Raw genomic sequence first — 26209 nt, 5'->3', positions numbered from 1 at the left:
AGTAATAGGGGATTATGATCAGAGTGGGTTTTGGGTAGATGCGTGACAGAGGCATTTGGGAACGCACTGATCCAGTCGCTATTTGCTAGGATTTTATCTAGTCTTTCCATGATAAGGCCTTTATTTTTCCTTCTTCGATTGGACCAAGTGTATTTGCAGCCCTTATAACCTAAGTCAGTGAGACCACATTTATTAATACAATTCCATAGGTATTTTGTACGTCTACTACTTACCAGGTTCCCTCCTAATTTTTTATTAGAGTCTAGGACATCATTAAAGTCTCCCCCTACTAGCCAAGGACCCCTAAAATGATCATGCATGCTAATTAGATTATCCCACAACAAGTTTCTCTCTTTTACCTTAGTACTAGCATATATAGAAGTGAATAACCAAGTAAAGTTAGTAGAAATTACCTCAATGGTCGCATTGATTTCCTGGTTTCTTCTAACAAAACTATGGACATTAACTACAGTGTGGTTCCAAAGGATTACCATTCCCCCTGATTGACCATTAGCTGGAATTTCGATCATATCCGTGAAGCTAAATGGGTTAAGAAGAGCCATATGGTTGTCCATACGAGTTTCCAACAGAGTAACCATGCTCGGATGGTGAGCGTCGATCATCTCCCTAAAATGGAGCCTGAAGGTATCGTTGTTTCCCCCTCAAATGTTCCAGATAATAAAAGAGACGGGCCTATTCATGTTGAGGTTCCAGTTATGGAGATCCCCATTCTCCAGAATCCTTGGGGCATGAACTGGGTTTCTCCTCTGAAAAGGCACGAGGATCATTGCATGTTGGCCTACAGATGGATCGGCAGGTGGACGTATATCCATCGTGCATTTGTAGAGGGCTAGTGGACACTTGAGAATTTGCCTCTGCTCCAGCCTCTCCATAAAGATGAACACCTTTACGTCTTCTAGATTTGAATTATTTATTATTAGTTCTGGGACTAAGTTGAGAGGCTCCACTGCTTCTTCCATTATGGCCTCTTGGGGGTGAGTGTGAGGCTGTGCATGGGACAGTGGAGTGTTTTGATGGAGGGATGTGGTTGCATTTTGGACACTGGCAGTTGGATCCTGTGGTGCATGGTATCCCAAGGAGTGAAGATAGGGTTTAGAGAGGTGGCTATCTCCGGAGTGAAGAATGGAAGGTTTGTCACTGGTTGAGCTGATTGGAGAGGAACAAAGTGAGGTGGCATGAGCCATTCCCCCATCATCATTTGGTTTGCATGAGGAGGAAGGTTTGGAGCGATTGGATGTAGAATGTTGTTCAACCAAATGTGGTTTAGATAATTGTTCATTGATAGGCGAATTCCTTTCGAAATCAATTGTGCTAGGTAGTGTGAATTGTGGAGGACAATTACTGTTTCCCTCCCATTTAGCATGATTGTGAAGGAGAGGGCATGGCCCATCAAGCCCAGTTCCACCCAAGACTGTGGCTGGTGGTTCTCCAGCATCGGGGGTTGAATCAGAATTGTTTGTGGTTGAGATGGAGGTTGATTTATGTTGTTTGGATTTGCCATATTTTGATGGAGGCGTAGGAGTTGGATTAATCTGTATCGTCTCCTGTTGGCAATGGGAAGTCTGGGCATCTTGTTGGTTAGGAGTGTTATTTTTAGAGATGTTTTTTGTTCCTTGGGAAGATACAGTATCAGTATCAATGATTGTGATATCTTTTTGCATGTTAAGAGAATGGGGTAGCGTAATAGTTTTATTAGTAGGAGTGATAGTTTGGTTTTGGGCTACGTGTTCCTTGGCATTGGCCATTCGAAACATATTCTAGCATATTCTAGCATATTCTAGCATACCGTCCACGACGGGCTGCAGAGGTGCATGCATCCACTTTGAGAAGTCGTCCTATTGTATTTCCAACTTTAGTTAGGATCATTACATCGTAAAATTCTGTGGGTAATTCTGACAATCTTACCCAGATAGCAGTAAGTGTTTGTTTTGCTCTTGATGGCACAAAATTGGGCTCCCAACGTTGTACTGATAAGAAGGTGCCAAATATGAAGCAGGAGCCTTTTTGCAGGGCTGTTGCCATGTATTCTTCCTTATTAAACTTAACTGTGTAATAGCCTTCTCCCAGATCTATGAGAGAGAGGTCCTCTGAGGGCGAGATTTTCCGTTTAAGTACTTGATGAAGGATTTTTTTCTCTTGGAGTTTAATTATTACTGAGTACCTCCAAGGGTAGTATATACGTTGCTTGTCTTCTCCACTTATTTGGACCAGGTGATTGTTTTCCTGTTCTGTAAGTGGTTTTTCCAGATCCGCCTCGTTGGAATCAATAGCCATAGGTAGTAAACGAGGGGGAGTTGAGGACAAAGAAAAGCTTTTCTCGTGGTCATTAGCCAGTAGCTTTTCCTTGAAAGAGGAAAGGTCAGATGATTGATTGGAAGGAATGTCAGGAGTTTTTGGGGGTGGCTCCACTTGCATAGTGTGACTCTTCATTACAAGGTAACTGTTTTGGAGTAGTATCTCTTCTTCCTTTCGACATCCCTTAACTTTGCGGAGTCCTATGCCAATTTTACTTGGAGTTAAATTTACTATGTTTATGGTATATAATTATTTAATTTCTGACAAAAAACTACAGCAGAACTATATCCATTTTCTTCATGTAGTAATTACAAGGAATATTACGTCTCAAAAGTACAATAAGTATTTTAAAAATTTTTGTGACAATTGAAGCTTTATTTAATTGCATTTTCAAGAATAAAACCACACAACATTTTCTGCTGTCAATACTCAATAGACTAAGCCCCGTTTGGCCATACATTTTGGCACCTAATTTTCAAATCTTTTTTGAAAATATTGTTTGTTCACAGATTAATGATCTATTTTTGAAAAAATTTTAAAATTATTTTTTAAGTTCCCAAAATCTAGTTTAGGATAAATTTGGGTGAAACTTGTTCTCCTACTCACAAAACTTTAAACTTTTTTCAAATAAAATAAATGTCCAAACATAATTTCAACTTCCAAAAATTATTTTTTAAAAATACTTCAAAAATTATTTTTTCAAATTTCAACTAAATGTATGCCCAAACGTTAGCTAATAATCTTTGCTAAAACTCAACTATTGACCATGAAACCATGATGGTTTTAAGTCATTATTTCCTGTCATAATAGTAGCAGAAAGCTTGCAATTGTTTCACCATGAAAGCATCACTGAAAATCCTTGCACCATTTTCATCCACCTATGGCTTCCGCGCTTATACAATCTCAGCTTCGGTCGATTTCCCAATGCGTACAGTGCTACAAGAAATGCCGGCGCAGAGCCACACGAATCAAAAGATAGCCTGCGACAAAACCATTGACCAATTCTCGCTCATGAACCTAATTGATTCTTCTTTCTCTTCAAATGGGTTTGCTCCCACTGCTCTTCTATTCCACGAGTTCTCTCGTTTCATTGATTGTAATTTTTGTAATACACTTATCAGACGATATACAGATTCTAAAAATCACTCCCGTTCAGTTTTTGTTTACACCCAAATGCGTAAACTGAATATCCTTCCTGATTCCTCAACATTCCCCAGCGTTCTTAAATCGGTTGCTCAGTTATGTTATGGTGAAGTTGGAAAGTCTATCCACTGTAATGCAATTCAATTGGGTTTTAATACTGATATTTATACAAACACTGCTCTTGTTTATATGTATGGCATTTGTCAACAACCTGATGATGCTCGCCAACTGTTTGATGAAATTCCTGAGCGAAATGTAGTTACGTGGAATGCATTGATCACGAGTTATACGCATAATAGGAAATTTAGAGAAGCAATTGATGTGTTCAGGGAAATGTTAGCTTCTGGGGCTAAACCAGGTGAGGTCACTATGGTTGGAGTTTTATCAGCTTGTTCTCATTTGGGAGCTCTGAGTCAAGGGAAGTGGATTCATGATTACATTGTGAGGAATCGGTTGAGAGTGAATGTATTCGTTGGTACTGCGCTAATTGATATGTATGCTAAATGTGGAGATATTGATGAGGCGGAAAAGGTCTTTAAAACTATGGGGTTTAAAAATATTTATACATGGAATGTATTGATTTCGGCATATGCCATGAATGGACAAGGCGAGGCTGCATTGCAGGCTTTCGATAGGATGGTTGTAGAAGACTTTAAGCCTGATGATGTTACTTACTTGGGCATTTTATGCGCCTGCTGTCACCAAGGTTTTGTTGAGGAAGGTAGAAGGCGGTTCTCAAACATGATAAATCAGTTTGGCTTACAGCCGAAGATTGTGCATTATGGTTGTATGATTGATCTACTTGGACGTGGTGGATTCTTGGATGAAGCTTTAGAAATGATTCATTCTATGAGAATAAATCCAGACGCAGTAATATGGAGGGCGCTACTTGGTGCCTGTAGATTTCATGGAAGAGAAGAACTTGGTGAATTTGCTTTCCGTAAGCTAATGGAACTGGAACCAACAAATGGGGAAAACTACGTGTTAATATCAAATGTTTACATTCGAAAAAAGCAATGGGCTGAAGTTGGAGATGTTAGGGAATTGATGGACAGCGGCGGAATTAAAAAGATTCCTGGATGCAGTTCAATTGAAATTGAAAATGTAGTGTATGAGTTTAAGGCCTCTGATCCTCTTAAAACAGGGCATGAGGAAATCCATAAGATGTTGAAAGACATGAAAAGTAAGTTGAAATTAGCTGGTTATGTGGCTGAAACAGAGATGGCTCTGTATGATATTGATGAAGAGGACAAGGAGCATAATCTGATATACCACAGTGAAAAGCTTGCTCTTGCATATGGGCTGCTAAATTCATCTGAACCTACATTAAGGATAATGAAGAATTTGAGGATTTGTCAGGACTGCCACCAATTCTTTAAGCTTGCTTCAGCAATTTATAAAAGGACAATTGTTGTTAGAGATATAAAGCGCTTCCATCATTTCATTGGAGGTCTTTGCTCGTGCAAAGATTATTGGTGAATAGCTTGTGTATCGGTATTGTTATGTCTTCTGACAAGTTAGGAGGGGCAATTACTGCTTCAGAGAGTGGCAATTTTCACGCAGGATGTATATTTCAAATATCAATGTAATGGTCCGCTTTTCAGCCAAGGTAGTGTACTGGAGAGGTCTCAGAATCTGCCACAGGACTTGGGTAGTTATTTCTTCTTTTGATGGAAGGATAAGTGGGACATTTTACTTTGTTTCTGATACATCAAACAGCCTAGCGGATGATACCAACTTGTTTGGGACTGAGGCGTAGTAGTAGTAGTTGTTGTTGATGTACAATGTACATTAGACAGCCTAGCATGGCGTTGTAAAAGCCGGATATGATTTATGGTGTTTGATACCGCTCCTCAGATGAACTTCTATGCTACTTGGGTAGTCATTCTGCCAATATCATCACTGTTTCTTGAGTTGAGTTTGCTACTAGAAACCTTCTTTTGTGAAAGTTCTAGTCCTTGATATCTGAGAAATATTGGAGTAGGCTCAACAGATCTTTTTTTAATTTTGAGCTCTACGACTCTGTCGAGATCCTAAAGATTTCGGGCGATTGAACTGCAGAATGGGTGCTTTGAAGGCTCTCAGGTTTTCTGAGCTTACTTGTGTTTTTCTAGCTGTGCAGAACTGATGGGCTGACTGTTTGCCTTATCCATGATCGTAGGTAGTAACAGCATATAATTCAGTTCGACTAATGTTGAAGTTTGTATTACAGTCCTTTGAGCATATTAGCTGTTTTTTCAGGTGACACACATTTTGGCATGACCCATAATGCTATGAGAAGTTTACCTTCTAGACGACAATGATGGTGACACAGAGTATCTAAATCTCTGCGGGAAAATGCATACACCATAGGTACATTGCTTTCTATCCTAATTTTTATTTTCACATAGTTATTGCTTCTTTTTGTAGGATCTTCAGCTACAACTCTTATTTGATTATTGAGGCAGAATATGTTATTGCCGTAACAAATGTATTGCTTCTTGACCCTTTCTTGGGCTACCTTTGGCAGCCAGGATTTGTTAGCCCATAATTCTGGCTGTGCCTTTTATCCCTGAAATAATTGGCATTCATGTTAAAAGTCCTTCACTTGAGGAGCTATTTAAATGCAGGAACCTCCAATAGTTCCATGAAACCATTACATCGTGCCTCATTTTCATTTAATTAGGTGGCAACGTATTGAGGAGTGAAAATTACAATTGATGCTAATCAGAACATGAATGCGAGTCTTATAAATGGACTTCACTTCACATATCCTACAATAGTTTCTAGAGAATAGCCTTGAAGCTAAAATTCTTTAATAGAAAGAAAACAAAAATTTCTTCATGAATATCCTCATCTTTTCTTACACAGTCGAGCATTCTACCAGATATTCTTTCTGCCCTTTTTTTCATAGGTACGGATGAAGCCGAGTGTAATATATAAAAAATTTCTTTCCACTCTGGTAGAAGCTAGTAAATACGAAGTATACTAAATAGTTGACCAAATCTACTCCAGAAAATAAATGAATTATAATTGGCCGCACTCCATCTTAAACATCTGTATCTATAGATGCTTTCAGATTCAAAAAGCCTCGGGACCAAGGTGAGTGAAGTGTGGGCTTTGATAAGCTTCTTGTAGCATCTCGCCGTCATCGTATGAATCCCGATATGTATCCAAGTTTATATCTGCATTTCTTAGTGCTGATAGGCAGAGTTCTTTCCTCCATTCTTCTAAGTGTGGGAATCCTATATTGTCTCCATACTTGTCACAATACTATGCCAAAGAAAATTATTCAAACACAACATATTAGTACAGTGCAAAGGCTCTGAAATCTGAAATATCCTTTTTGTTGTAGAATTTAAATTTAAGTGTTGTACCTCAAAGTTAGCAATATCATGGGTATTGTGCTTTGGAATGCCAGCAACTTCTCTTGAACTATAAAATTCCTTGATGGACTGCATCATTTCATCCCATGATGGCAGTGTTCTTTTCCCAGACAGCAGCTGAGCAATCCATTTTGCTTGTGACTCAAAGAAAGGAAACCCTATGAGCTACATCATAAATAAGAGAGTATAGTAATTATCTAATTGATATATCCTCCCAAAACAAAAACTTGATTGGTTGTTGCTTGGTTATAGAAATGCTTAGGAGTTAACAGTTGAGGTGGTTTACCTTTCGAGGTACACCAATGAAGGAGAGAGAGGGAGCAAGAGAAGGGGGGAAGGTATGCTCGTAAAGGGGCCCCACTCTGTCATCATCAACTACTACAATTCCTTTGGTGTCAAGAAATGGGAAGGAGTAGGAGTACCTGCAGAACATACCAACTTGGATCCGTCATTATCAATATTCTTTTGACTTAAAGACAAATACACGTCTAATCACTGCCTAGTTCAATTTTATTATTTTAGTCAGACCCGAGAGTTAAAATATCTTAATTTTATTGATATGTATTCTTGTAAATAAGAATATTTAAAAATGTTTGAAAAATTATGATCAAAGAAAACAATGACTCCTCAACTAACAATTGCCATACAAAATGAAGCAGAAGAAATATTAGAATATCTAGTGTGATTGCTTGGGTTTTTCTCTTCAACCTTCCTTTTTTAGTTTCTAATGGGAATAAAACACTTACCCTGTACAGTATATGATAGTGTCTGCAACAACTAAAGTGCCATCTTCGAACAAAACCCTCCCGTCTTCATGTAATGAATCTATCTGCATTTTCATTTTAGATCAGTATATTATTTGAATAATCAGTATTTTCTTTGTCGGATTTCTAATACAACAAACCTGAGGACGAAGATGTAAATTATTGTGCTTGGATATAACTTTAGACAATCCTTCAGAAACGTCAAGAGATTTGGCGCTGAGATAGATCTCCTTTGCCACATCTACAAGCTCCATTCCTATATCTTGACCACTTAGTGAGTTTCCAACCACCACAACCACCTGTTAAGTTAAAAATAGTTAGCAAGTTGTACGGGCAAGATTCAGAAGTTTGTTTCAAACCAAAGTTAACACTTCTTTAATAAGACTAAACTTAGATGATGCTCCACAGGTCGCAGCTCTGAGCTTTTTTGTTTTATTTTATTCGAATACATGCACTGGAATTCGAATTATGACAACGTGAGATGTTAATTAATGATTTTTTTCTGGCTAGTATTGCAACAGAACTATTATTTAAAATAGAGAAAGGGAAAAGTGAATCCTGTTGATAACTATTCATCTCTATGATTGTATAGATTTTTGCATTACCTCATCCTGGAAGGGGTTTGGAACCCTGTAAATGTGGCTATGCATCTGCTTTCTTCTCCACGCATCCATTCCTTATAAAACGAAACAGATAAAAAGCTTTTAATGTCATTCTTATACAATTGAATAAGAAGAAAATAAGTAAATACAAAACACAAATATGTGTTTATGCTAGTATATATAATACATGCTGTAACTTTTTACCTGTACCTTGACATGACCTGACTATGAAGGAATTGCTTTGATTGATAAAGTTAGTTATAACTCCGGGATTTTGTTGCCACTTTTGGTGTCTCTTTTCATCTTCTATTGACCCAAAGTCTCTTTGTGAGGGGGATTCAATTTATATATACACATTGACAGTGTAAGGGAATTTACACTATCAATGCAATTTAATCGACTGTAGTATGCTATTACTTTATTTTAAGCTAGCCATATTAAGCTTGTTATATATATATAACCTCTTGTTTTAGATCAACTAATCTGATGGTGTGAAATATATATACGATCAAATGCACAAAACTTAAACTTGAGTGAGAAAGATATGGAGAGTTTGACAAACCTTTAATGTTTGGCAACCTTGGTTGAGAGTAATGACCAGTTGCAACAACCACAGCATCAAAGACTTCCTCCACCCCCATCTCAGACTCCTTCTCTTTGCTCTTCACAATCCATCTCAAATCCTTACCAAACTCAGGATAATTCAACATACCCACATACTCAACCTTAGTATTCAACCTTATCATCTCCCTTAATCTAAAGTATTCACAAAAATCTTTTAAATACAAGAGAAGTTCCCTATGGCCAGGAAATCTCCTTGAATCCCTCCCTTTCTTCACCACAAATGGAAAATCAGTAAATCCCATGATCTCTCTTGGAGAAGTGAGCCTTAATGATGCATAAATACTGCTATGTACATTTTGGACATTAGTCCTTCCTAAAGGATCTTCATGTTCAACTTTAGGTTCATATAGCCATTGCCCTCCTACATCATGGTTTTGTTCTAAAACCACCACATTGTGCCCTTCCTTCCTCAGCTCCCTCGCAGCCACCAATCCTGACGGTCCGGCACCAATCACGCACACATTCTTGGACAAATTTCTCTCAGAAACCATGGTTGATATTCAGAACTCTTGGAAGAAATGCAATAATTTCTTGTGTTTTATGTTTATTGAGATTAAAAATGAAGTGAAGAGTTTATATATAGGCGAAGTAGCTAGGAACTAAAAGAAAATGAGATTGATTAGCTATTATAATATCTTATAAGTTTGCTGGGAAGGAGAGACACGTGACTAAAGAATAATTTGGTTGGCGTATGTCTCGAAGGATTCCCATTGCTCTTGTATGTCTCGATCGGAAAGTTTACTCCTTTTGTTTGATTTATTGAGTTGCCATTAATTTTGAGTCATTAATTCTACTTTTATTCATTACTCCTTCCGGACTTTAATTGATTTTTTTGACTGTTTTCATCCATTTTTTAGCATTAATTAACTAATAAAATTAACCATATTAACCTTAATTTGTTCGTTGGAACTATAACAAATACTCCTAGGCTCTTTACTCCAAGGGCAATTTTGGAAAAAAAAAGTTTCTGAAAAATTAAAAGGTCAAAAAACAATTAAAGTAGATCGGATGGAGTAATAATTAAAGAAGGGGTAAATTTTTTTCCTTTTACCTTTTAATTTTTGCCTCCAAGTACTCTTCTAGCTTTAATTAAAAGGAAGAAATTTTCCCAAAATGTATGGTAGGGGAACTTGGCGTTAAGCAGAAGGCTCCCATTTTGATAACTTCCATCTAAAGGTCCACAAAGCTACCAAAAGATTGGGCAGTTTAAAAAGAAGCCACTTGTTTAGCTCTTAGCTGTTTTTATGATTTCTACTACTGCTGTGACGTGCATGGGATGCGACCCACTTCTTTTAATTACTAATATTGATACCATAAAGACTTAGGTGATTTGGTGGGGCACTTAAAAACATTCCTTAGAGTCTTTCTAATTTACATTATATCAGTTGTTAACTGACACATCTATATAAAATATTACATAAGATGTTTGCGATTAACGTAGATATATAGCGAGTTTGATTGGAATAAATAGTAGTAGATCTTATAATATGTTAAATTACCTAGAGTATTGGGGGCCATGAACCCCTCGAGCCATGTCCACTGTTGTAATCCCTCTGAATATCTGTTATAGTATTATTTTCTGTCATATCAAAATTTAACCTACCAATTATTACAATAGAATTTCTTATCTTTATAACTACTCTGTAATAAAATTATGTAATTGGTAAGCCTGAAAAAGATAAGAGAGAGAGAGATGCTTGACTTGGTGTCTTTGACAAATCGATTGAAGTATTCATTTAAAAGGGCAGTTTTGAACTTATATACTACTGTTACCCGGTTAGTACACTGAATAATTTATGTTTAACTATTGGTTAAAGTAACAAAATTATAATTGCTTACGTGTAGGCCAGACTGAATTTTAAGGCACTTATCAAATACAGCTATATTTGACTTGCTCATGACTAATATAATTTTTTTGACTGCAGCACACCCACCTTACCCAAGGAAAGATTTAGCTACCGTTTGGGCATAAATTTGATTGAAATTTAAAGAAATAGTTTTTGAAATTATGTTAAAAAATAATGTTTGAAAGTTGAAGTTGTGTTTGGACATGCATTTTATTTGAAGAAAAGTCGAATTGTGACTTGTGAGTGGAAGAAAAAAATTCGCGCTCTAAACAAGTTTTTTGGAACTTGAAAACTTTGAAATCTTTTTTGGAATTGGAACTTGAAAACTTTGAAATCTTTTTTTCCAAAACATGATCATATTCCATAAACAAACATTATTTTTAAAAAAAATTAAAAAATAAAGTCAAATTTATGGCCAAACGGAAGCTCAAAAAATCAAATTTGCATATGATTCTTTGCTCTTAAAAAGAAAACATGGATAAAGCATTTTTCAGTATACACTTTGTAGTGTATATTAATAAGGACCTCATCCTCTACAAATGTACGTATACACAAATCACACAGTCTTTCTTCTCAATTACACGAAAATGTTGAACATAGCCACTACTAACTCGTCATATTGTTACCTCGTAGCTAGTTGTTTTTTTTCTTTTGGAAGGGACGTGTAGTTACTTTTACTTTAAAAGCCTTGCACATCCCATTTTTATACGAGATAATACAATATATAAGCGAATAAATAATTAGAATTAGATGCTAAATATAATTAGGCAATCATTGTTATATATATGGTAACATTGTCAAAGAAGGGAGACACTAATGATGGTCAATGCCTTCCTTTTTGAGTCAAGCATTTGATTTCCCCCCTTCTTGAAGGCAAGGGAACATCAATAATCATGAAATATGGTTACCATGCATCTTCATTATTTTCGTTTCTGACCTCTTTAAACTAAAGCTAAGTAAGGTGATTTTTAATATATAAAACAGGTAAGAACTATATATAACGTTTCTATGGTACTCATGAATCTTCAACTAGAATTAGAAAAATATTAGATTTACAAATAGTGAGATTTCTTTAATTAAGCCTTCTTGGGGTGCAATTCAAGTATAATAGTACAAGCATGACTCATGTTTTACACTTAAAAAAGTAGTACTAGTAAATTATGAGTCACTTGCTTGGAAACTTTGGAGACAAACTATATTGTCGCAAAAAGGCATAAACTTTTATACTTTAAAGACCAACTTTTTCATAAGGACCATCTTACTATTTGAAACTTATAAAGCAAGGTTTCAAAATAAGAAAAAAGATGAAATGTCAAAAAAGGTTCTGTAAAGTTTCTCATGCAAATATGTAATTATTAGTAATTTCTTTGAGCGTTGGGAAGTTTTCTTTATACTGTGTAATGCTTGGCCTATAAGTTAGAAAAATGGCTTTATGAAAATTATAAAAGTAGTCTGCATTCTTTTTCTAAACATTTTCTTTTGCTTTCTGAGGTGGGTGATGTTGTCAAAGTCGACTCGTCATTCTTTCCTGACTGTTTCTTCATACATTTAGACCAAAAAACTATTTTCCAATAGAGTACCGGTCCTTAACTTGCACTATCTCTCTTAATTCCCTACTCCTGCTGTCCTGCACCAATTTTTATGGAGCCACGCCAAAGAACATGAAATGTAGAAACTCAACAGTATCGGATTATAAAGAAAAAATGAATAAAAGTATATGTGAAATATACAAAAAAAGGTACCTAATCGTATATGTATATTTCGTGATTTATAATATTTTTTATTAATGTATGTACGAATTTAGAATAAAATTTATCTTTTAAAAAAAATTGATCATTTCTAGAAAAAGAATTGGTTGAGGAGAGGGTCCAAAGTTGTGTTACGCACCCTTTATTATTATTTTTAGTGTCAAAGCTGATCTATATCCTCTGCATTAATCGCGCTTATTCTCACAGATGTCTATGAATTTTAAACGCTTTTTTCTAATTCTTTCTTTCTATTTCTTCTTTTTGGCTTTCTTTCTTTGCAATTTTAGAAATTCTACTCCCTCAAAAATTGTCAACAAATTGTTGAGTCCCTCTTTCTTTGGCTTTCCTTCTTAACTTATCAAGAAAAAGGTATAATTTCAACCCCTATTTTCCACCAAAATTATCATTTTTCTCTTTTTGTTAATTTTAATCAGTTCTTGAATCTGTTATCGAAGATTGACATTTTCTATTGAAGATGATTAGAATCCAAATGTTAATGATTCCCTAATTCTTCAATTGCCTGAAAATTTTGTTCTGCTTTGCTTCTTCGCGTAATGTTTGAACAATACAATAGTTTCACAACCCAACGCCCGAACTCATCAATTTCCAATTCTCTTAGAAAAGGAATTTTCACTTTCTTTTTTTCCCCATGAGGTGAAAAAACATATGAAAATGCGATACGTCTAAGGTGGTGTTTGTTTTTTCTTTGTCGTTCCACCTGAGTTCTGTTTCTGAATAATGGCAATGGTGTTTAGAATGTATAGCTCTAGGATGTATAGATTAATATCGAATTCTCATAAAAGGACATTATAGAATATCTTATTTCTTGTTGAAAGGAAAAAAATGTTTCTTTTTCTCATTGATTCTCGTAGGATTACTTCTGGAGTTTGGTGGCATCTTATGTTTCCCTTTCTTATTTGTATAATAGGTGGGGATGTCATAAATTATTTCTATTATTTAACTTAGGTTTATATAAGAAGTATGATTTGGCATTCCTTTGCTTTACCAGTTAAAAGAATGTTTCTCCTGTTAAGTACTTTGTAGAGCTTCTCTTTATATTTATTAATTTCCTCCTTGTAAAAGAAACACATTGGGTTAAGATCATAGTATTAATAGTTTGAAAAACGTTTTCCAGCAAGTTAATGACATGCATGCAGAGTAGATTTTTCTTTTTTCTATTTGCCATAAGTAAAGTGGCATAGATTTTTCGAAATTCTAGGGAAGAAAACTATTTGGATGCATCAGTTCTTTGGTTTCAATATCATGATTTCCAGCCATATACCAGTTCCTAATTGTCCACATTTCCCAGTTAGGCTCACCGATCAAATTGTATCAATTATTACCAAGTTTTGTTGGACACATTTCCCACCAAGCAAGATATATTCTGTTAAATTTACTGAATCGTGTGGTCAAAATAGAGCTAGATTTATAATCAATCTCTAATTTGGAAGTATTAAATAGGTGACAGGAGTACCAGAGCAGTTTGAGGAACAGTCAGATGGAGGGAGAAATGCAAGCCGCAGAATAAGTAATTTATTTTCGTCCTTGTACAATGTTCTTCACTTATACTGTTTTCATATTAGTGCACTTGCATTTTTTATTAGCAGTTTTCTCACAGGTCTTTGTTTCTTTCCAATCAGGATGCCACACTGGTGAGGTTGAGGTTTCAATCAAAGGTCTCTGCTTATCATCAGTTTTCTATCGGTAAGTGCTCTTGTTTAACAGTTCGGAAACATAGAGAAAACAAGCATGTGTGATGCTTTCCTAAACCTCTCTGTTTTTCATAATATATCTGCAGCGGTGATAGTTTCATTGCTCTAGCTCAAAATGGGTGAGATGGTTGTTGGCATACCTGCACGTCTGGAGAAAATTGAGCGTGAAGTTGGCTTTTCGAGAAGGAACTCAACTGGCAGCTTGGGTATTCAAATTGCTAAATCCAAGGTCTTGTCCCGTTATCTGAGTGATCCAAAAGGTTCTTGCCATGACGCTTGCAAAGGTGTGGAACGTGATCTTCAAGAAACAAAAGCAAGGACTTCGCTGCTGAGAAGATCTACTATAGCAGCATCAGAAAAAACCCAAGAGCTGGCTACAACTATGAAGTTGCAGATAAGGAAGAAACCACTAAGATCAAGTAAGCTAGCTGTAAATTTCAAGAGGCGTACAACTGGTAAAGCCCAGAGACAGGAGAATCCAGCATACACCAAAAGATTAGCTATTTCTGTAAATCAACAAAATGATTTGAAGTTGAAGCCTTTGCAAGAAAATGCTTATTCTATGTCAAGAAGCTATAAGCTGAGGAGAAGAGGATACAGTGACATTATCATACCAGGGGGGTCACCATTTGCTCGGGATTCTCCGTTGGATGGTGCAACCAGCACACCAAACAAAGGAAGCCGGATGGACAAGAACGCTGGATCTTCTAAGTTGAGCAACAAGAAGGCTGTTGGGAAACCTGCAAACTTGGAGAAAATTAAGAATGAAGTCGGGTATTTGAGAAGGAACTCAACTGGAAACTTAGGTAATGAAATGGGTGACTCCAAGGTCTTGTCACGTCATGTAAGTGTTCCAACAGGTTCTTGGCTTGATGCTAGCAAAGATGGTGTGGAATGCAACTTTAAAACAATGGCAAGGACTCACATGTCCACAAGATCTTTAACATCAGGAGAAAATTCAAAACTGGCTACAACTGTGAAGTGGCAGATATGGAGAACAACTAAATTACCTGCAAATCTCAGAAGGCTGACAACTTCACACGAAGAGGAAATGCAAGCATGCGCCAAAACATTGGCTGTTTCTGCAAGTCATCGAAGAGATTCGAAGCTGCAGCCTCTGGAAGAAAATGCTTATTCGGTGTCAAGCAACAAAAGCAGAAGAAGATACAGTGACGTTCTTATAACAGGGGGTTCGGCAATTCTTCAGGGGTCTCTATTGGATGATGCAACCAGCAAACCAAACACAGGAAGCAAGATGGATAAGGACACTGGATCTTATGAGTTCAGCAAGAAAAAGGATGCTGGTGTTCCTGCGAACCTGGACAAAGTTGGGCCTGAAGTCAGCTATTTGAGAAGGAACTCAACTGGCAGCTTAGGTATTGAAATAGGTGAATCCAAGATCTTGCCATGTTTACTGAGTGTTCCAACAGGTTCTCGCCAAGAAGTTTGCAAATACCCAGTAGAAAGTGATCTTAAAACAAAGACGAGGACTCTCCAGCCCACGAGACCTGTAACAACATCAGGAGAAGTCCCAGAAATGGCTACAACTGTGATGTTGCAGATAGGGAAGAAACCATTAAGCTCAAGTAAGCTACCAAAATTAAAGAGCCGGTCAACTTTTCGAGCCCAGGGACAGGAAATACCAGCATCCACAACTATTTCCCACTCTACAAGATTTTCTGTGAAGAGGGTATCAGGCAAAAAGCCAAATAATGATTCCCCAAGAATAGTATCTCAACGTAATAAGCGGACTAGCCTTCCAAGTAAAACGGACAAAGAGAGTCATGAAAATGATCCAAACAAGGTATCTCAACTTAATAATTTGACTAGCCTTGCACGAATGAAGATAGAGCAACCAAGTAATGAAAACTTTCCAAACAAGGCATCTCGACTTAGAAAATGGGCTAGTCTTAAACGAGGCAAGATGGAGCAAGGAAGTCATGGAAGTGTTCCAAAGGAAACATTGCACATCAGAGAATCCAAGACTAAAAGCCAGACAATAAAGCTCTCCCAGGAAACTCGAATGGCCAGAGTCTCCTCCTTTGATAGACATGGCCCAGAAAGAGGGAAGAGACCATCACCCCTTCTCTCCCCATCCTCCTCTCTACAATCGGATGGCAGTATCACCAGAAACCTTGGCAACAGGAAATCTTCACTACATGGCCCAAAAAGAGGGAAGAGATCGTCACCCCTTCTCTCCCCATCCCCTTCTCTGCACTCGGATGGCAGTAGCTGCAGAAACCTTGGCAACAGGAAATCTTCCCTATCATCAATTTCTGCATGTGAGTCTTTTGATGACGATGCAACAGTCAGCAATTCCAGAAAAAGTGGAACCACAGGCCAAAGCAAAGATATAAAAGCTGCAAAAACTGCAATTTGCAGTCCTAAAAACCTCAAGTTCAGGAGAGGAAAAATAATCGATTTTCAGTCTGAGAAAGTCAGTCCAAGGAGATTAAAATTCAGGCCAGTCAAAATACTAGATTACAACGAAAATGGAAGTGCTTATGCTAGAGGAAGAAGCTCTCGGAGACTTTATGCTAATGGAAAGTCAAATGCTGCTAAAGATGAAAATATGAAAGTTAATCTTCGACACCAAGCTAGGGGAAACAAAAGAGAGGCTCCAACATTGTTCAACAATGTGATCGAAGAGACTGCAACCAAACTTGTTGAGACCAGGAGAAGCAAGGTCAAGGCTTTGGTGGGTGCTTTTGAAACCATAATCTCCCTTCAGGATTCAAGATCCTCACCACCAATTATTTGGAGATGATAACTACGTGCTTTGACAGAAGGAACTTGTATATATTAATAGCTAAATTGAGTTGCGTAACTGAAGCAGTAGGTGCAGGATGTCAAGCACCATCTGTCTGATTATATATACTTTCTAATTGATTCTATATACTTTGCAAAAGTCGTTGCGACAATCACTTTAGGTAGCAGGAAGAATATATCATTCAAAGTTGATTTAAAAGCCAGCTGATGAGTGCTTAAGACAAGCCAACAACAACTACATCTCAGTCCAGTTGGGCAAATTTATCTGAAGTTTCTACAATAGCTTTGTAAAGGGTGATATATTCTCATAATTTGTGTGTAAAACAGAACAGTGTCAGGCCTGAAATTTTCATAAGGTAAACCTCCCATTGACAAAACAGTCCGAAAACAAATTGGCAAATGAAGCTCAATAACCTAGAAGAACCGTAGGAAAACACTTAATTCTTCCTTAAACCAGCTTTAAACACTTTAAATATGTCATCTTCAGTGACAGGTCTAACCTGTTAGTATGAAAATTTAAAAGCTTTTAAACACATTAATAATCAGCAGGCAAGAAAGTGGAAAAAATAGAAGGGGGAAAAAAGAGCTTCGCTAATTAGTTACAGAATTTTTTGCAGAAAATTTAGATGTAAAACAATAACATATGCAAAGCAACGTGAAAGAGACCTTAAACTGGGAAGAGGCACCTCCCATCTCTCAGCTTTTTGTTTCCTCTTTTGCTTAATTTTATTGCTTAGAACCTACAAAAATACATCTCTATAAACGGTATATCGAAGATTATTTCCTCTACCGTTAAAGTTTTCATTATATAGCAAATATAGAACTAAGTATACAAGAGATCACATCGTTGCCCGTGTTGTTGAGATCAAAGTTTCCAAATTTCAGCAAGAGCCACCCTTAGTTTTTCAGTACTATCAAAGTTTTCAAATTTCGGATCTAACTGTTCCATGACTTTCTCAGTTTCACTACTCACATTTTCTACTACTCCCAAACTTATGTGATTTCAAAAGAGATGAGCGTTCCGGGGGAGGAAGAAGACGACGAGTCTTACCAGTTATGACGAGAGATCCCCACGTCTGCAACCAAGGAGCGATTTGTCTGAAATTTGGGATAAAATTGAAATATTCACTTTCAACCCCCTACGCAATCTAATGACGCAGCTCTAACCGAGGCGCGTCTATTGCTGGTTGAAAACTATTTCTAAACTTTTTGGAAGGGCTCCCTTCGGGGTTAAGCCCTAAAAAATAAAAAATAAAAAATAAAAAAAATAATTAAAAAAAAAACCTACGCAACAAGTCCATATTTTACCCCTATACACTTATGAGGTTTAATTAGGCAACAAACAACAACAACAACATACCCATTATAATCACACAAATGAACTCTGGGGAGGATAATATGTGCGCACTCTACCTTCAAGAAGGCAGAGAGCCTATTTGTTTTCGGAAGACTCACGGCCTAGGAAAAATAAAAAGAAAGGTAGCAGCCTGTTTGTTTTCGGAAGACCCACGACCCACAACCTATTCTCAACGCTCATATACCATACCTTAGCTTGGCTAGGCAAATTCTCAGTAACGACCCTCAGCTCGTGTGCTCCCTATTTCGGCACAAGTAGTTTTAGGAAGTCAACGCCTTGGTCAGGACCCTCGGCCTGGACGATGACCCTACTCCAAAAAAAAAAAAATCTACTTTAATAATAAATTATTCTGCGTGACCTCGCTAGGATCTAAATCAAATTCTCAACTTTCTTGACCATTCAAGTCTAAATCTTTTCTGGAACATACTATACATACTCATACTGGTAACCTTAAGTGTAAAGCATGACATAAGAATGAAATAAACATTCGAAAGAATTTCTAAAGATTCTTGCTTCTTCATAAAAAAAAAACTTCAACATGAAAATGGCATACAAGAATAACACCAAAAATCTGAAAATTTACGCATATATTTCTAGCGAAGGAGTTTCGACTGACACTATTTGGACAAGAGCGGTTCCGCCACGGTCCAAAAGCCTAGAACCTAAATAAATAAAAAAGAAAACACGAAAAGGGGTTCTTTCACGTGTAGTAAATAAGACATGACACATGGGAGGAGGGAAAAGATATATTAAAGGCATGGAAGGAAATTAAAGAAGCAGAATGTTACTGAAATTCATATTAACTCTATTAACTAGAATAATTCTAAGCTAATAGTACTCATTCGCTCCAATTAAGAATATAATAACTTTTTAAAGCAATTCATCAAACACCTCGTATGCCTGCTTTTGTTAGTTAAACCACTTTAGTAAAGGGTTATATCAACTCACCTCAAAACTACTTGAGCCAATACGTGGGCCCCAGTCCAATTTATACTCGTCAAACAATTGATTCTACACCAACCAGTGTATTTGAATTAATTTCAAAGTTTCACACCTAAACAAGGAGCTTACTGTTGATACAGAGGAAAAAGGAAATTACCTCAATTCTTACCTATTACTACCGTAGGATAATTGACAATAGCAAATTTTATATACATGAATTCAAGAATAAGTGAGTTGTGAAGAACCCTATAATTTTTCATGCAATTTTTGGCTGCCACTGTTCGTAATTTCTGTGCGTCTGTGTTTCTGTTTTCTCTAAGGCATTAAGCCCTTTTTGTTCCCTTCCAATACCCTTTAGTCACGTGACTTTCTTTTTGCTTAATTGCTTTCTCATTTTTTTTTGTTGTGTTTTGACTTAATTAATATTTAATTATATCCATTGTTAAAAATTAATTTATACTATACTATATTAAAAGCACGAAGGCATTTAGCGAAATGTCGTTCGCCTTTTTTACCCTTTAAAAAAAGACTTTACATTGGATAAATTTGTAATTTTAAGTTGCTTTCCAAAATTTTAGGACTTTAAAATCAACTAAGTTGTTTATTAAATCTTTCCTTATTAAATTAGGTAGCAAATCCTAATATTTAGCACTTTAAATTATTAAACTTTTTACCTTAATGAATATCCTTAATTGACGTCTATTAATATTAGCGCTTTAAGACCTTATATGAATGTCCTTATTTGACGTCTAATAATTTTAAAGCTTTAATACTATATTAAACTATAAGATTTTCTTATTATTCAGAACTTTAGAAATTATGCGTAAATTTTCTAGAAGTAAAAAAGAACAATAATTCTGGAAGCACAAAAATGAATCAAAATTGGCATACTAATGAACAATGATTTCGGAAGCACTAAAACGAATCAAAATTGACATACTAATGATTTTTAACTATTTGAAATAAAAAATTCTATTGAACAAAGTTCTAATTATAGTTAAATTTTAAAATTGGGATGAACTAATATTAAGAATTTGATAATAAAAGTTAATTTATTTTCTTTAATGTTGAGAATAAATAATTAAGTTTTTGAATTAATTAATGCAAAAGAGTTCAAGTTAATATTTTTTTTAAATTCATTATATAAGTAAGTTTATTTGTCACGTTGACAACTCTTTAAGGTATATAGATTAATTTTTGTAGTTGTAGGAAGAGTATTAATGGTGAAAGAAATTAAAAAGTCAATTTATGGTGTAAAATTAAGAGTCAAATTGATAATAATATGAATTTGAAGCAATAAAGATGACATGGTAGAAGACCAAATATATCGTAATGAGTTATCGTTTTTTTTTCTTTCTTGCATTCGGTTATTCAGTCTTATAGGTGACAATGTCTCACTATATTATCTTTTTAAATTAAGTTAGTTGTAGTAAAATATTATTCAATATTAGATATTCTTTAAACTTTATATTGTCACTATTAATTTTTAGGAGGTATAATGTCAACTTTCATCCTAAATTTTAGAACACCAAAGGATTTAATTTTAATTTTCAAATCTTCATATAAGTCTTTTTTAAATCACAAACAAGGCATCCGAAAAACTTTTATGGGTGATATCTTTATTTATTGAGCTAGCTAAATGAGAACAATATTTATTATGTTTAGAAAAAGTTCTTTAACGTTTATTTTATAATTTTATATAACTCAAATAAATTTTATTCATTTCACAATTTAAAAATTGGTAGATCTTTTAAGAAGATATTATTGTCGGAAATACATATATAGTATCTACATAAAGCTCTAATTCATGGCCAAAAAAGAAAAACCGAATTTAGATTCAATCCACTATTTATCAAGATCTAATGGTTTGAATTGATTTCCTTATGAAAATATGTTGGTGTAATTTTAATTTTTAACATTCGAATGTAGTAAATTTTATTTGACAGAAAAGTTGGAAAATAATACCATAAGCATATATTTGGCTGGCGTAGGACTACAACCTGAAGTCAAATTACCTATTGATTTCACGTTCAGAAACCTCTTTTTTCTCTTTTTGGGTTTAAAACTTTTAATTATTTCTACACATGTATTGCTATTTCAATATTTTGTTTGTTCGTAAGCTTCCATGGTTAGTTATTAATTGTTGGATAGGTTTTTGGAAGTTATTTAATTCTCTTTCTGATAGGTTTTTATAGAAAAGTTCGATTTTCTTCTATTATATTTTTGTATTTGATATTTATTTATCTGATGAATATAGTATTCATATGATTTTTGGACGAGATTAGGAGGAATGAATTTGTTTAGTTTTTTAATTTTTTTCAGTGTGTCATGTATTTCATAGTTCTTGTAAAAAATTTATTGGCATGATAACATAATCCTATTAATTTATGATCCAAGTTTTAATTATTGATTTAAACTTCATGACGCTTAGTATTTTTATATTCATCTGTAACTTTATTGACATATTTGATATTAGTTGTATATTGTTCTCGTGCCAGTTTTGGTTGTACAAACTTTATGAGATCAGAATAAGCAGGCGACTCAAAAGAAAGGGAATAAAATGGTGAGAATAACCCTAATAAATTTTAAATGACCAGATTCATTTTTCTTATTCCAAAATTCTAATTTTCCATATTGTTTTCTAATTTGTTTGCCCCCTTGAAATTACAACAATTGAAAAGGTAGTACAAGCTAAGATTAGTATATATGAAAATTATCACAAATATATCAATGCTAAGTTGATAAGAAAAAAAATATAAAATCGGGATAAAGCATTTATAGTCAAACACATTATTTTTGTATATATATTTACTTGACGCGAGGCACACGTGCAACGCACGTACACTAAACTAGTAATATTAAAATTATTAATATTCCCCTAATTGTATGTCCAGTTATTTATAAATAGAGAAGTAACTCAAAAGTCAATCACAAGGTTTTAAATCCGTAATAGAAGTAAAAAAATTTTGCACTTAAGGTAAGATAAAAAGAAAATTAAATTCTATATTTAGCGTATCTTGAAACTTTTATAGATTTGAAGAGTGTTACAATCTACCCTCCTTAAAAATATTCGTCCTCGAATGTTTCTAGGGCCTTATTCGTAAGCTAACAATCATTCCTTGAACTTCTTAAGTTTTCTTAGCACTATTCACTTTCCCAAGGCAATCAAAATTTTGGCTAACTCCCTAAATTTTTAAAAATTTCGACAGAGTCTCCCCTGTAAATTGGACTATCCAAAAAATATCCCTGTCAGCAATACCACAACTACACCAACAACAACCAAATATACCATAACAGGCCATTCATAGGCACCATACACAGCTCATAAACTAATTACTCACACTCCGGCAAGGAGGTACTACAATAACCAACCAAATCTAAAGCACAACACTTCTGCAAAAAGTAAATAACTTTAATGAATTAAATATACTCTGGCATGGCACTAAATTATTAAATAACTAAATATACTCTAACGAAAACTAAATTACTTCAATAACTAAGTATAATCTAGCAAGGACATAAACACATGCTAACTTGTATTTAATAAATAAAATATAAATGCTAAGCCAAACCTAGGGTCACATACCTGTTTCCTCAAATAAATATGGATATTTCTTCCTCATATCTTCTTCGACCTCCCACATAGCCTCTTTTGAATCATGATTACTCCACAAAACTTTTACCGATGATATATCTTTTGTTCTCAACTTTCTTACTTGCCTATCGAGAATTTCTATAGGTACCTCTTCATAAGTCAAGCCTTCTTTAATTTCTATGGTATTGGCAGGTATTATATGCGACTCATCATGAATGTACTTTGTAAGCATAGACATATGAAAGACAGGATGAACAGAGGACAACTCAACGGGCAACGCTAGCTCATAAGCCACGTTTCCTTTCTTTTCTAGAATTTCATAAGGTCCGATAAATCTAGGACTGAGTTTCCCTTTCTTACCAAACCTCATAACTCCTTTCATTTGTGAAACTTTCAAAAATGTCTTATCACCAACCATGAACTCTAATTCACGATGCCTCTTGCCAGAATAAGCCTTTTGACGACTCTGAGACGCTTTCAGTCTTTCTCTGATTAGCTGAACTTTCTCTAAGGCCTCACAAACAAACTCGGGACCAATCAACGATACCTCTGCTGGTTCAAACCAACCCACTGGAGACCTACATCTTCGCCCATACAACGCTTCATAAGGAGCCATACCAATGCTGGCCCGATAGTGTTATTGTAAGCAAATTTTATAAGTGGCAAGTGATCATCCCAATTACCTCCAAAATCTATACCACATGCACTCAGCATATCTTCGAGTGTCTGAATGGTCCTTTCTGCCTGGCCATCGGTCTGTGGATGGAAAGCGGTGCTCAAATTGACCTTGGTACCTAATCTTTTCTGAAATGCATGCCAAAAATACGCCGTGAACTGAGGGCCTCTGTCAGATATGATTGAAACTGGAGTACCATGCAATCGGACTATTTCTTTGATGTACAACTGCACATATTGCTCTGCGCAATCTGTCATCTTTACCGGTAGGAAATGCGCGGACTTTGTCAGTCAGTCTACAATAACCCAAATTGAATCATGCTTACGGTATATGCGAGGTAGACCTACTACGAAATCCATATTAATGACCTCCCATTTCCACTGTGGTATCTTCATATCTTGAGCTAGGCCACCAGGTCTCTGATGCTCGGCTTTGACTTGCTGGCAATTCAAACATTTAGCCACATGATTTGCTACTTGCTTCTTCATGCCTTTCCACCAATACAACTCTTTCAAGTCGAGATTCATTTTTGTAGCACCTGGGTGGATAGAGTACCTCGAGCTGTGAGCTTCTTCCATTATGGCCTTTCTCAGACCATCTACATCAGGCACACATAACCGATCATTCAACTTCAAAACTCCATCACTTCCTAGAGTGAAAGCAGTGATTTCTTTGTTTATGACTCCTTCTTTTAACTTCACTAAGTACGGATCTTTATCTTGCTTAGCCTTAACATGCGCAACAATGGAGGATTGCGCTAAGGCATAAACAGTTATACCCCCTTCTTCGGTCTCATCCAATCTAATTCCATCATTTGCCAGTTTTTAAATTTCTCGACCCAAAGATCGCTTTTGTACTACAAGATGGGCCAAGACACCCATTGACTTCCTACTAAGTGAATCTACGACCACATTAGCTTTGCCCTGGTGATAAAGGATATTGATGTCATAATCTTTCAATAGCTCGATCCACCTTCTTTGTCTCAAATTTAATTCTTTTTGCTTGAAAATGTACTGGAGGCTTTTGTGATCTGTAAACACTTCAGAATGCTCGCTATAAAAGTAGTGTCGCCATATCTTTAATGCAAACACCGCTGCTGCAAGCTCCAAGTCGTGTGTGGGGTAGTTCTTCTCAGGATTCTTTAACTGCCTGGAAGCATAAGCAATAACTTTTCCATTTTGCATAAGAACACAACTGAGACCAACTCTGGAGGCATCACAATACACTGTCAACCCACCCGAACCTGTCGGCAAGGTTAACATAGGTGCAGTGGTCAACCTCTTCTTTCACTCTTGAAAACTCTGCTCACAAGCGTCTGACAACTGAAACTTAACTGCTTTCTGAGTCAACTTAGTTAATAGAGCTGCAAGTGAGGATAATCCCTCTACAAACCTTCTATAGTAGCCAGCTAACCCCAAGAAACTCCTGATTTCGGTTGGCGTTGTCGACCTAGACCAGTTCTTGACTGCTTCTGTCTTCACTAGATACCATGTGGCCTAATAATGCCACTGGCTGCAACCAGAGCTCACATTTTGAAAACTTGGCATAAAACTCATTCTCCTTTAAGGTCTGTAAGGCTATCCTGAGGTGTTATGCATGATCTTCCTTGCTCTTAGAGTATACCAAAATATCGTCTATTAACACGATAATAAAGGTATCAAGGAATAGCTTGAAAGCTCTGTTCATGAGGTCCATGAATGCATTTGGAGCATTTGTCAACCCGAAGGACATCACTAGAAATTCATAGTGCCCGTAGCGAGTTCTAAAGGCTATTTTAGATATATCCTCTTCTCTGATTCTTAACTGGTGGTACCCCGACCCCAAGTCTATCTTTGAAAAGTACTTTGCACCCTGAAGTTGCTCAAATAAATCATCAATTCTTGGCAGTGGGTACTTGTTCTTAATGGTAACTTTATTCAACTACCGATAGTCGACGCACATTCTGAGCGACCCATCCTTTTTCTTGATAAATAGGACTGGGGCACCCCACGGTGAAACACATGGCCTGATGAAGCCCTTATCAATAAGGTCTTTCAAGCGTTCTCTCAACTCATTAAGTTCTGTTAGAGCCATCCTATAAGGAGGTATAGATATGGGCTGAGTGTCTGGCATGAGATCGATCCCAAAATCTATGATTCTTTTAAGAGGAAGTCCGGGAAGGTCATCTAGGAAAACTTCTGGGAATTCTCTAACAATTGGCACAGACTGAAGAGCTGGTGGTTCTGATTCTGGATTAATGATGTGAGCCAAATAGGCGAGACACCCCTTATCTATCATTCGTTGTGCCTTAAGGTAAGAAATAGACTTACCTACCAGCGATGCTAGCGATGCTGAACTACCCTTCCACTCTAAGACTTCTTCATTTGGAAATTGGAACCTGACTATCTTGGCACGACAATCTAACATGGCATAGCAGGAAGACTACCAATCCATACCCATGATCACATCGAAATCCACCATTTCTAACTCTATGAGATTGGCCTCGGTGCTGCGACCTTGGTGTTGGTCCCAAACGCACATGCAAGTATACGTGGTCGACAAGTAATAAAATGATAAGTCGAGCGTTGAACCCACAGAGACTTGTATAAACTACCCACTAAATTCACCAAGATTGTTATTCAGTCAACCCAAATTCTAGTTCAAGAATGTGATTATACTAAACTATAATTCTATGTAATAACTAAATTATCAAGCAGTAAAATAATTGTTATGTATTCAATAGAGACAAATATTCTAGGGTTGTGATCGA

The 26209-nt window shown here is 36.0% G+C and overlaps 4 protein-coding genes across 5 annotated transcripts; 2 read left to right on the top strand and 2 right to left on the bottom strand.

The window, feature by feature from the left end:
• On the bottom strand, positions 1789–2436 carry LOC109231663. The gene has a single exon (XM_019397307.1). The coding sequence runs from the start codon at positions 2434–2436 to the stop codon at positions 1789–1791; it is 648 nt and encodes a 215-aa protein (XP_019252852.1).
• On the top strand, positions 3075–7159 carry LOC109231278 (pentatricopeptide repeat-containing protein At2g02980, chloroplastic-like). Of its 2 annotated transcripts, XM_019396891.1 has the most exons (3): positions 3075–5620; positions 5701–5811; positions 7077–7159. In XM_019396891.1, the coding sequence occupies exon 1, from the start codon at positions 3154–3156 to the stop codon at positions 4936–4938; it is 1785 nt and encodes a 594-aa protein (XP_019252436.1). In that variant the 5' UTR covers positions 3075–3153; the 3' UTR covers positions 4939–5620; positions 5701–5811; positions 7077–7159. The 2 variants fall into 2 exon arrangements, with proteins under 2 accessions (XP_019252436.1, XP_019252435.1); XM_019396890.1 differs by lacking the exon at positions 7077–7159 and having other exon boundaries at positions 5701–6421.
• LOC109231279 (flavin-containing monooxygenase FMO GS-OX-like 9) lies at positions 6169–14337 on the bottom strand. Its single transcript, XM_019396893.1, has 8 exons — positions 14262–14337; positions 8753–12288; positions 8194–8264; positions 7729–7887; positions 7571–7653; positions 7111–7246; positions 6816–6989; positions 6169–6711 (listed from the first exon to the last, which is right to left on the bottom strand). The coding sequence occupies exons 2-8, from the start codon at positions 9303–9305 to the stop codon at positions 6520–6522; spliced, it is 1368 nt and encodes a 455-aa protein (XP_019252438.1). The 5' UTR covers positions 9306–12288; positions 14262–14337; the 3' UTR covers positions 6169–6519.
• Positions 12296–17550, top strand: LOC109231662. The gene is made up of 2 exons (XM_019397306.1): positions 12296–13937; positions 14050–17550. Exon 2 carries the CDS (start codon positions 14237–14239, stop codon positions 16886–16888), a length of 2652 nt encoding a protein of 883 aa, XP_019252851.1. The 5' UTR covers positions 12296–13937; positions 14050–14236; the 3' UTR covers positions 16889–17550.

Source organism: Nicotiana attenuata, chromosome 8 (genome assembly GCF_001879085.1).
Source record: "Nicotiana attenuata strain UT chromosome 8, NIATTr2, whole genome shotgun sequence".
NCBI classification, from domain to species: domain Eukaryota; kingdom Viridiplantae; phylum Streptophyta; class Magnoliopsida; order Solanales; family Solanaceae; genus Nicotiana; species Nicotiana attenuata.
This window is presented reverse-complemented; position numbering and strand designations above follow the sequence as displayed.

What these genes read in the sequence shown, in the direction of transcription:
- LOC109231663 (XM_019397307.1), bottom strand. Translation starts at nt 2,436, where the DNA reads ATGCAAGTGGAGCCACCCCCAAAAACTCCTGACATTCCTTCCAATCAA.
- LOC109231278 (XM_019396891.1), top strand. Translation starts at nt 3,154, where the DNA reads ATGAAAGCATCACTGAAAATCCTTGCACCATTTTCATCCACCTATGGC.
- LOC109231279 (XM_019396893.1), bottom strand. Translation starts at nt 9,305, where the DNA reads ATGGTTTCTGAGAGAAATTTGTCCAAGAATGTGTGCGTGATTGGTGCC. An exon ending in CAAACCCCTTCCAGGATGAG is followed by an intron (nt 7,888 to 8,193) that starts GTAATGCAAAAA and finishes TTAACTTAACAG; the next exon opens with GTGGTTGTGGTGGTTGGAAA. An exon ending in TCATTGGTGTACCTCGAAAG is followed by an intron (nt 6,990 to 7,110) that starts GTAAACCACCTC and finishes TTTATGATGTAG; the next exon opens with CTCATAGGGTTTCCTTTCTT.
- LOC109231662 (XM_019397306.1), top strand. Translation starts at nt 14,237, where the DNA reads ATGGGTGAGATGGTTGTTGGCATACCTGCACGTCTGGAGAAAATTGAG.